At 39.4% G+C, this 12,184-nt stretch overlaps 1 protein-coding gene across 1 annotated transcript in view; it reads left to right on the plus strand.

Annotated features, from left to right (window-relative positions):
• Positions 1-5,526, plus strand: part of GCC2 (GRIP and coiled-coil domain containing 2) — a 32,013-nt gene extending 26,487 nt beyond the window's left edge. Inside the window, exons 22-23 of the mRNA XM_074815172.1 lie at positions 593-794; positions 1,956-5,526. Coding sequence (XP_074671273.1) covers positions 593-794; positions 1,956-2,026 — 273 coding nt within the window. The 3' untranslated portion in view covers positions 2,027-5,526. The remainder of the gene's footprint in view (positions 1-592; positions 795-1,955) is intronic.
• Positions 5,527-12,184: the final 6,658 nt, after the last annotated feature.

The following is a 12,184-nucleotide window of genomic DNA, read 5'->3' on the forward strand; positions in this document are numbered from 1 at the left end:
TTGAAAGTTTAATGTTTAGTAAAGTGCCTTTACTGTTTTCACTTAGATAAAAGCAGTAAATCCCAAGGGAAGCATTGTCTGGTTTCTCTTCCTGTAACCCCTTTTAGCTGTTTTAAGTTAAAAGAAGATACATATTTAGAGATACATGTACTAACAGAGTTTGGTTTGATTTGATTGTACCTCCCTGAGTTTTTTGAAAACAATTTTGAAGTTAATATATTCTTTAAACATGTTACACTTTCTTTTATAAAATGTTTCTTAATGACTGATAATATTTTCAGATCTTTGATCCATGTTGCTTATTTAACTGTTCAACTCTTTATCACTGAAACTGAATAGTTAGTGATATACATCATTATAAATACTCCACAGATTTTATCAAAAAATGTTATTTTTCATCCATAAAAAGTTATTTCTGGACATTATCACATGTTCCATTTCGTTGCATTTTTGTCCAGAATATGTTGCTATGCACACATTATTCTTTTTGAAGTAAGCTGCGTAGTTTGCTTTTTAGCTCTTCAAAAGACCTTTGTTCAATAGCTCATTATATGAAGCAAACAATATGGCATATTTTTTTCCCCATCCGCAGCTTCTTAAGAATGAAATAAGAAGACTGGAAAGAAATCAAGAGAGAGAAAAGTCTGTGGCTAATCTAGAATACCTGAAGAATGTTCTATTGCAGTTCATATTTCTAAAATCAGGAAGTGAGAAAGAAAGGCTGCTCCCAGTAATAGACACCATGTTGCAGCTCAGCCCTGAAGAGAAGGGGAAGCTTGTTGCAATTGCCCAAGGTAAGTGGTGTTCAAAACATCATCACAAAAAAAGGAAAAGTGGAAATAAAGGCAACTGAAATTCTGTGCTTTCTTTTATGTAAACCTTTGAGGAAAAACAAAGCTTAGCAGCATAATGCCAGTGAGCTAGCAATAAAACCATTTTGTTGTGGGAAGTTACTATTCAGTTTCCAGAAAACAGAACAAATACCCAAAAATATAAATAAAATTAAGGTAAAATATAACTTCTTCTGAAATGTACATATTTTAGGAAGATGATAATAAGTTGCAAAAACATAATATGTTCATGTTTTGAGTAGAGTTACAGATTTTTGTCAAAAAGACCTTAAAATAGAGATTAATATAAATTAATTACTTTCTTGGCAGACGTTATAAAAATTTAAGTGGTCCTCTCAAGGCAGTACTGCAGATCTAATAGTAGTTTCAATATATTAACTTTAAAAATCTCTTCAAGAAAATATTTTTTAGGAAATAAAGGAACTAGGGGAAGAAAGAAAAAGAATTAAGCCTTTGCAAGAAATTATCCCAAGAGCTGACTGTGTAATAATGTTCTTGCTCCACTTTGAATACTCTTGAGTGTTTGTCCCCTTAAAAACACTTTTTAAGATACTGTTTGTCATTTCTCAATAACAACCTGTAGCTTCTTGTACTTCATTAGCAACAGACCTATACTTTATTTTTAAATTAATATAAAGAGTAAGTACCATGTGTATATATAATCACTTAAAACTTGTGAACAAAATCACACGAATAAGGGAAGTGGCAAAGTACTGCATTCCATGATAGGCTTTTTATTTGGAAAATGGGATGTAAATTAAGGACATAGCATTTTGACGTTGTTCTTGTTGTTCTGGCACTCTGAACACTGATTGAATTTTTCTGGAGAAGGGTGGTAAATAGCCTCTTTAAAACATCCTTAAGTACCCAAAGTAAAGTGGACATGGTGATAAAATTAATGGATATAACTATGGCAGCCCGAGTGAATATTGAATGTTACCTCCTCAACAAGTTTACAAGGACAGCACTTGAAAAACAGGGTGGGGCTCGGGGGGGGGGGGGGGGGGGGGGACGGACACGACACACGACAAGGTCATGTAACCAAATGATGCATTGTCTAAGATAATAAACTTAGTTTGAAGTATGTTTTTCTTCCTCCTTCAGGTGAGGAAGAGAGTACCTCACGGCCCTCTGGGTGGGCTTCGTACCTCCACAGCTGGTCAGGACTTCGATGAGACAGTAGAAACACTGAATCTTTAAACACATTCCACAGTTGAAAAAAAGAGAAATCTTCATGTAGAAGAACAATCTGTTGGTGTTGTAGCGTTGAACTACAGGTTTTTATTTGTGTGTGTTATTTTCAGCTTTTTAGGCTCTTCTAAGAAAGAATCCCTCAGTAGCTCTGGAAGACTGTCCTGTATTATGCTCTGAGAGCAGTGAACTATTAATCTTGTAAATGTTAAAGCTGATGCTCAGAAATATAATGAGAAGTGACAAATTAATTGCAGACTGCTTGGAAACAATTTGACAAACCTGTGATGGCTCTTTTGACATTGATTTAAAAACTTGATCTAATATAGTAACTGGAATAACTAGACTTTAGACTTAAAGCATTTTAAATTGTTTACAGTTTCTTTCATGAATTTTTGTCAGCTTGCTAATCTATATGGTTAGTGTTATTCTCTGCACGTTGAAGAAATTAAAATTGAATTATTTCCTTTCTGGTGACGCTTACAAAATGTGAGACCATTAAGAAACAGAAATACCTTTTTCTGCTTTGACTTGACTAAATTTTTAGCCTTGGTTATATTTTTTCTTTTTTTTTTTTTTTTTTTTTTTGCAAAAGCTGGATTGAAAATATGAAGGCAACGGTCCACAAAATGTAGAGGGTGCCTAAAACTGTGTGAAATACAATGCTTGGCACATCTGGGGCATGGCACTTTAGTAGAGGTTAATGGCATCTATGGAAGTCTTGGGATAGTGCTTCAAGAATCAGAGGTCATAAGTGACCTGAAGCTTTGGGAGAAAGGGCTTAAGCTATGGCTTTTTACCCTGAGGTTGGAAGCCTGTGTTAAGACCAAGAAGGAATGTTTCATTACTGTAGGGATGGTTGTACTTAAATGAAAAGACTACTCATACCGACTTAGTCATATTGAGGACACTAAAGGAAGAATCTGAGTCTGTAGGTCAGACTCCTAACAATAACTTACGAGAGAAAAGGACAGAACTTGTGTTGATAGATGCATCTTTTAAAATGTTCTAATGATTGAAGATGTTACACCTTTCCCCCCCTTCTCTGTGTTAGCACACGTCCTTTGCACAAATCTTTTGCACAGACAAGATAATTTCTGTTCCAGGTTATTCAACAGAATGTTTGGTTTTCTTCAAGAAAAATAAATCTCTGCCATAGAATTACTACTTGTATTATCAACACAGCACCTCTCCTTAGCTTCAGTCTTCTTTCCCCTTCCCAGTCACCATCCTAATTTATTTGTAAGTTATTAAAATGTGAACACGTTTTTAAACCCTGATTACCTTTCAGCCAGAGTCTTTCCATCTTTTTCACTCCTTTTCACTCGTCATGCTCCCTGTACTGTTTTACAAAGAATCATTCCGTCGTATACATGTCAATACTAAATAGTAGTCTTCCTTTCCTATCTGTCTTAGTTGAGGCCCTGAGGAAATGATGCTCATTCCTTTAATATTGCCTTATTCAGGGCTGAGATTAATCTGGACATAAGAACAGCAGAAAAGCAGCACACATTGCGAATAAACTGTTCAGTAAGTGTGCTTTCAGTTTAATTTTTTGCTTCATGTATATATTTCAGTACACAATCAACGAAGCCCTTTCCCCTTCCAATATGTGTTTTAACTGGAGTCTTCATGCTACCGGTGAAAACATTCTCTGTGTACTTTCAGATCATCGAACTGATAAGTAGTAGCGTGGGGACCAGTCTTTTAGGTGTCTGTAGCTTGGAAATGTAGATGGTAAATGCGAGGCTACGTTTACGCTTTCTTGCATTTGCTTTTGAAATGATTACCATCTCCAACATTCACGATTTGCTCCAGATCTCGGACGTTGAATTCAAAGTCCTTATTCACAGCTGGATTTGGTTAATGTCACTCAAAAGAATGCCAAAAGAGAGTGACAGGAGAGATTTGAAATATGCATAAAAATAAGTGCAAGTCATTCTCCTGCTGTGATTTTAACAATGGAAGCACATGAGTGGAAGGCTATGACTTTGCTTACTTAGTTCAAACTCAGTTTGCAGCTGACCTGATGTAGTCTGTTCTGCACGATGTCTGCTCAGCTATCGCTAAAGATCTGTGACAAGTTCCTTTTAAAGTGCACATATTTCAGAACTGTAGATTATTTTACATTGTAAGCTGTGAATAAATGTATGCAAGTAACATATATCACTGGCCATATTAAATACCAGTTGCTTATTGACTTCTTTCAAGTCTGAGTTGCATGCTCACTGTTTTTAGTAAAACTCAAGTATTGTACTTAACGAATGTAGTGGACAACTTGCATTACTATATTTTTTTTTTACAATGGAAGATTAAGATCTTAATGTAAAAGTATTTTATTAACTGCTACTAAACTGTGTTCTGTTGCTAAGATTGGCAGAACTTACCTTTGTGGCAATAAAGTGTCTATAAGCAAATATATCAAAGTTTAATATACACTTGCAGTAAATGGCATAGAAGAGTGTGGACTGGAAGCATAGAAAACTTTTTATATGTCATATATTTGCATTTGTAATGTACAGCATTGTAGCTGTGATCTGCTTTCAAAAAGCAATTTAAAGTTTAACTAGTACTGTTGCTTCTGATATACTGTGGTGCTCTTTTTTGGAAGAGCACTGTGTTGACTTTGCTTTCTGGTTCTTTTGGTTGGTTGGTTTGGTTTTTTTTACAGTGCCCTTGCCCCAAGAGTTTACAAGCTTAGGACCAATTTTTACTCTCCTATCAGCCTGCCTTCAGCCCAAGCCTAAGGAGTATATATTAAAAAACAAAATGGGAGTGGCTGGATTTTTAACTGCCTGTGCTGACTTAGAAACAGACTATATGCCTTTCATGTTCCCTTTACCCAGGAGGGAGACTCATCTGTGCAGGTGAAACATGCTCCAGTTGAAAGACTCAAAGACCAGAACTGGTCAGGCTGTAGTGTAGATGTGGGCAGTTGGATTTGGGGTTTGGGATGGCCAAAGAGAACTCATGTTAGAAGTGATACATGGGAGAGTAGTTTTTTTTCTTTCATGACCCTCCTTCCCCAAAATATTACTGAGAGTATACATGGGTAGATTATTTTCTAAGTTTAAATCTTCCTTTGGCTATCACCCTCCATCCTTTTGCTTTGCTAACAGACAATATATCCTGAAATTGTGAAGGAATACTTAAACTCTCCTTAGTTTGTACTAAGTGGCTTTGAGGGCAGCTTAACTACCTGTGCTTCATTTGGCTTATGCCTTGGCTTCACCCAGTGCACCAATAATTCGTCAACTACTTGCTAGTTCTGCTATAACTGGTACTGTGAAAATATCTCCTTTAGGAGCCTTGCAAATAGCAGTTACCATCCACAAGCTGAGAAACCAAATGTATGAAGAGGTAAAAATATATTTGTTGTAGTAACTTCAGAATTGCTAGTCTGAATAGATAAGTGTTTTGGTTGGAAATACGTCTTTGGCCTTCTCATGTGGCCATCACTTCAATAAAATTCACCTTTACCCAACAGAGTGTCTTTCTTTTTCCCTGAATGCATGTTCTAACCTGAGAAAATGCTACTCAGGTGCAGGGTAGAAAACAAGGGGATTGTTTACTGTAGTATTAAAGAGAAGATTTTATGGATCTGGTATGGTAGCTGCAGTCTTTACTTGGGAACACAGTAACAGTGATGGATACTTCTGGATGAATGGAAGAGGAAAAGAAATTGGTTTGCTATGGGTTTTTTTAGAAAAATAAGTTTTGAAAAACAAGGCTCACTTAAATTACTTCAAATGTCTTACTAGATTTTCACCAACAACCTGACAATACCTGACATGAGGGAGAGGAGGGATGCAGAAGGTATTAATGTGCTTGTTAGAAGGACTGCACTTAGTATTGTTTTTTAAGTGTTAGCCACCTTTATAAATCAGCGCTCCTCCTTAATAGCACTCAACTTTGGAGTGGACATAACAGCTGCTTCCCTAATTCCCTGTGGTAATTCTTCTGTATCTACACAGTTGTCCTAGTGCAAAGATCAGATGTTCTATGGATGAAGAGGTGGGTGGTTTGTTTGGTTTAAGTGAGAGCTTGGTGTGTTTATATTCTTGCCATCCATTTTTTGTTAGGCTATGCTTACTATACAAATACATGGTCAGAGAGGGGATCATAAGGTGGGAAAAGAAGCTGATATAACAAACAGATATAAAACAGTTTAAAAAGCCTGATATTTAAAGTCAACTTCTACTTCACATAGATGTATGTACATGTAGGGGAAAGGAAATAATAATCTGACTACTTTTCAAACTGAACTCGATCTAAAATTTATAATATTGTCTTGCAAGGATGAGAAGGTGCTGCTTGGTTTCAAGAGCTTCTTTCCCATCCTGTGTTCTCTGGCTCATCCTGAGAATCAAGGCTGGACTGAATAATGAAGACTGAGGATAGTAAAACAAAGCAGAAAAGTGCACATCAATTACTGCTCCCAACATTTCAATCCACTTTGGTATTAGTGAATCATTTATTCTTTTTGCTGCTAGTTGAATGCCTGTAGGCTTCTTAAGAATTAGTGTTAAAAAGGTAAAAAAACTGTAAAAACCAATGTGCTATTTTGTGTACAGGCACAGTCCCTGTCTTCTTACAATGGCCTTTGAGAGTGTTTTAAATTGATAGGCTTTGGATAGCAGCTGTATATGAGTACAGGAGTTAAGGGGGTTTTTATTTTTTCATCTGGAAGCTTAATTGCTTGAAAATCGAAGCTTGTTCTGAGAACACTCAGACCGTTTCCGGAGCGGAGGTACGTATTAGTTCTTGGATCTCTTGCCATTTACAGCATGCAGAACATCTCAAAAGTAAAAACCATGGAAACAATTACAGAACTCCAGAAAAAGGCTTTTACTTAAGTAGTTTTACTGTCATTATTCCCCCTTGCAGAGTTAAGTTGCTGATGCTCAGCATTGCTTTTGGCAAGGGAGACGGCCAATCATACCATTTTGGCTTTTAGCATCTAAATATTTATACAGACTAGTTAATGTTCCTCTCACGAGTACTCACACTATTTACTGAAACCTGCAGCAACATCAATCTAGGTGAAGCTGCCAGCCTTTGCCGAGGACAGATGGGTGGTCACTCCATGGGCAGGGGGCTACTGCCTTTGGAAGAGTGGAGAGAGAAGCAGCTGGATGCAATAAAAACAGCTCCTGTTGTTGATGTGGTGGCTCTCTGTCCCTGCCCTAATGTTCCCCACCAGCCTTCCTCTTGGAAACTGGTTAAACCAGTTTGCAGAGCGGTCAGGGACAGTAGATATACTTTTCTTGCAGGAGGAGGATTTTCAGAAAACATAGAAAAGCTAATGATAATTTTTGTAACATTTTGTGAGGGATAGAAATTGCAGTGACAAAAAGCGTAAAATAGAAAAATGACAGACTTAAATTACTTTGGGTTGGAACTTGTTTTCCCCTGCCTCTAGTTATCCTGAGGTATTTGACTGACTTCTGTGCTGCTTGACTCTTGAGCTACATTTCACCTCTTTGGAGGAGCTATGAATTCTGGCATTAGCAAAACCATCCAAATAACCATACAAAATAATAAACAGGTAATTACAACTAGTTGCATCAAATTGTTGACATCAAGCAATGACTTTTTTTTTAAAAAACTAATGGTGATAGCACTGATCTTGCAATAGCCAGGGATACTAGTCCATATGTGGTAAAGAAGGATGAGGCCTGTCAGCAGGATTTGCCATCAGACTTGTTCCCTATCTTTGGCATTTTAACAGTCATAACTTTGGAAAACTATTTCTGATGGGTGGGTCAGGAATTTGAGGTAGCTCAGGGAGTGGTTTATTTTTTATGATAGGTGGAACATAATGAGGATAGCCTGGTAAACAGAAGGATGACTGTCTATTAACTCTTTTTTATAGCTTTATCTATCAATGTAGACTAAGCTTTCAGTTTGGAATAGACACCCTGGACGTTTCTAAAGCAGCACTAACAAAACACATCACTGTGGACAAATCTCCATATTTCTCTGTTATATGCAAGTGGTATACAAGCTTAAATAAAATGTTAGCGTGATCACTAAAAGTCATTGTTACTTTTTAAAGTGGAGCTGCCATAAGCTTTTTCTTTAGCCATTAGTGTGTCCATCCAATTACTGACCTTGTCCTGAAGCAGAAATTTATGCTGCTAAATATGGAATTTTAATGATCAATTTTGCAGGGTTTTGAGATTGATCTATAAAAGTTATATCCCTGTTCTTGCACAACCTCCTTCCATCTTCCAAGAAAAGGTGAAGCCAAATATACTAGACATGTCTAAAATGCATGAAACAGAAATTTGCCTTGGCTTTTATAAGGATGTCAGAATGATCACTAAAGTCTTAGTATTTTGAATAAAGTATATACTCTTTTTAAAAATAGCAAAGATTTTTATAGAGATCAAATAGTGGTCAAAATTTATTTGTTTCTACAACAGAGTTGTGAAAAGTTATTGATGCTGAGCAAGAACGTGAAACCGAAATAATTTGTTACTTGTGAATTTATTAACAGTTTTGCTAGGAAAGTTTAGCTGGACACCCTGTGTTCAAAAATTATTCATACTTAAAGGTCAAACTTTCCTTTGCTGTTGCTTTAACTTCATAGCTTTGGGGGTATGACATAAAGAACACTGACACAGTTTACAGTTGAAATCCATTGATTATATTAAGGTAAACAACCATGGGGCTGTTGTGTTAACAGGCCCTCCGAGTCAGTAACAACATGAGGAAGAATATACCATCTGTGGTTGCATGAAGTTCTGGGAGAAAACAAAAGCTAGACCAAATACCACAGTTGGAATTTACTTATTCAAGTCTCTTCATACCACTATGGCAAGACTGTAAAACACTTTTTCCGGAAATGAAAAAGAACTTGGCGTAAAGATGCTGATATTTGTGATCAGAGACAGGCAGATTCTTTCACCAAGCAGCCTTCTTCTCGTCTGTCTCCCCAATAACCCTTCCTTCCTTACTTCTTCCCCAGGCCCACAATAACAGTGTGGTTTGGTGTGAACGAAGCTGATAATGTGTATAGCTCTGAATAGATAAAGGTTCTGCGCTGTCACTTCTACTGCTGCCAGCCGTTGGCATTTCAACAGTGATGGAAGACTTAAAGTGCTCTGGAAACAGAACATCAAAAGCCAATGTCTACTAAAAACTGCTTGTAACTCTAGCAGGGAGAGATGGGAAGATTAAAAAAAAAAACCCACCTCAATTTTGTGATTAATATGCTGGTCTGGAGACATGGAGTCCAAGGTCTCTGCTTTGCCACATGCTTCCTTTGTGAATTTAATTTCAATTTCTCTGTTTCCTCGCTCATCTGCTGGGGATAATGGCACTTCTCCTCCTGATGCCAAGTACATTAGCAGTAGAATGTTTAATATTTTGATGGGTTTATAAGCAGAAATATATAGTCAGAATGCTATGTTTTTTAAAAACTTCATAGGAAGAAAATGGTCATAGCCTTTCATTATACTGGACTGGAAGGAGTGACCTTTACTTTTGAGTTTGTGGTGTGTGGGTGTCTCTTGTGTTTGCGGTGTGAATCCTGTGAAATTATTTGCCTAGGTATTCTGGACTGAATTTTACAAGTTAATTAGAATACCAGCATGGTCTAATACTGTGTAATGGAGAATTAATAACAATTAAGAATTGTTATTTTGGTTGTACAGGAAGACACAACTAAAATTTAAATCGGACCCCAAAACCAAGGCGCAAACTTGCTGCAAAGCACACAAGGCCTAGGGAGGCAATCTGTGAGACTGAATTCCTGGCTTTTCTTGGTACGGCGTTTCCAAAAGCTGCTAGTACTTAGTGTTTGGCATACGTACATGTTTGGGGGAGGCTCTCCCACTCTCCATGAATACCTTTGCTACTTTGAGATTATATTGCTAGCAGACTAGACTCTAGGGATGTCATCTTTAAAAGCACCAGAAAACTGCGCATGGTGCAATTCACTTGCCATTAAATCTATTAATTAACTCTCTAAAGGAAGTAACGTAATGGCTGCACTTGTTGGCTGGCACTGCCTGTCAATTATTTCCAGAGTTTACTGTTTTGGAGTTTGCTGCCCTGGTAGTCGCAGGTCTGCCCAAAGTTGATTAGAAAAAAACTGCTTACAAGTAATGGCGGACTGCCCAAAGTTGATTAGAAAAAAACAAAAGGGTAGTATTACTTTCATGTGGCAGAGAATGGGTACTTACCTATTTAGATAATATAAGGAAGCTCTGCTGACACACTCATGAAAATGAGTGGGTGTTTTGGGTTTGGGGTGTTTTTTTGGCTGGGTGTGTGTGTCTGTTTCATTCTTTAACAGAATCACAGACTGGTTGAGGTTGGCAGGCACCTCTGGAGGTCACTTGCCCAACCTCCCTGCTCAAGCAGGGCCACCTAGAGCTAGTTGCCCAGGACCATGTCTAGACAGCCTGGATTCAGCCACCCAGCTGATTATCTTCAAGGACAGAGACTCCACAACCTCTCTGGGCAACCTGTGCCAGTGCTCAGTCACCCTCACAGTGAAAAAGTGTTTCCTGATATTCAGAGGGAACCTCCTGTGTTTCAGGTTGTGCCCATCGCCTCTGGTCCTGTCACTGGGCACCTCTGAAAAGAGCCTGACTCCATCTCCTTTGGACCCTCCCTTTTCAGGTATTTATATTAATTGATAAGATCCCTCCGAGCTTTCTCTTCTCCAGGCCGAACAGCCCCAGCTCTCTCAGCCTCTCCTCATAGGAGACATGCTCCAGTCCCTTAGTTGTGCTGGTGGCCATTCGTTGGACTCTCTCCAGTATGACCATGCATCTTGTACTGGGGAGCCCAGACCTGGACCCAGCACTCCAGGTGTGGCCTCACCAAGTGCCGAGTAGAGGGGAAGGATCACCTGCCCCTCTTCTGGCGTACCATCCCTTCCTTCCCTTTTCCATCCATATACTTTATTTCCCTTTTTGTGCAGAAACATATTCCCTGTGATGCTAAAATTTTGCTGTGTTTGGATTAAACTTGGCAAGCAAAACTGAACCCTGCCAAGGGGCAAACAAACAAATAAACAAAAATCTGACAGATGGTCTGATCTTTCTGTGTTTTCACAGTTGTAGTTCTGTTCAGAACCATGCTTGTGGCACAGCCATCAGATATCTTTTGTGAATTATAGTCCCAAAAGTTTACATTCTTTTCCTGGTCCTCATGGATACCGAAGTAGATGTACTCCATGTAAACGTAGTTCAAATTACTCTTTCTGATGTGTGTTCACTTGTACGTGCCCGTGCTGATTTTCACTGGGTTAACATATTCCCTGAGCGTATGGTCTTTTTGGAGCCATACAGAGAACTCCTTAGTCCTGGCAGTCAAATATTTGCATTTTTTATTTCACCACACCACTTCCTTGTTCTGATACTAAGGATGGCAATGGGCGGTGATACTGGTGGCTTAATAATCCTCTTAATTTTCTATAGCAGCCTTTTCATTTGCCCATACTTCTCTAAACTTGTACGGTTTGGGGTGAGACTGCTTTTCCAAGGAAAGCAGGGCCTGCAGGTTTGGCAGCTCTGCTGTTGAAGGTTATTTATTTGTATTTACTTCCTAAAAAAGGTAGCTGAACCTGAGCGAGGCGCTGGCCTTCTCCCAAGCGACTGCTTATTGATACTGTTACATTTTTAAACAACACTGATTAAAAATTGAACCTTACTCCAGCAAGTACTCGCCTAAACATATTTGGCGTCTTAAGGTGAGGCGACAGCTCTCTTGCTAGAAATAATACCGTGCTACACAAGCACAGGTAAGAAATACCAAAATACTTGGAATTGTTTTGACAGCAATTTTCTGTTCTGGAAAAAAAAATCCAGCAACAGACGCCCTCCAGCATCGGCTGTGCGCAGCTGTGCCGGGCTGCCCGCCGGTGACGGCTCCCGAGGGGCTGGCAGGAGGTGCAGGTGACCCGGCCCGCGGGGAGGTCGCTGGTGGGGGCAGCGGCACCCGCGCCCCCGCGGCCGCCGGGGGGTTTCCCTCCTCCACCGGGGGGGCGGGGGCTGCCCGCGCGGCGCGCGCGGGGCGGGGCGGGGCCTGCGGCTGGCGGCGGCGGGCCCGGCGGCGGCGCGTGCGGAGCGCGCCCCCCAGCGGCGGCGGCGGGCGGGTGCCGGCGGAGCGGCCGCCCAGCGCCA

The sequence above is a fragment of the Strix aluco genome, chromosome 2 (assembly GCF_031877795.1).
Source record: "Strix aluco isolate bStrAlu1 chromosome 2, bStrAlu1.hap1, whole genome shotgun sequence".
Lineage (NCBI taxonomy): Eukaryota > Metazoa > Chordata > Aves > Strigiformes > Strigidae > Strix > Strix aluco.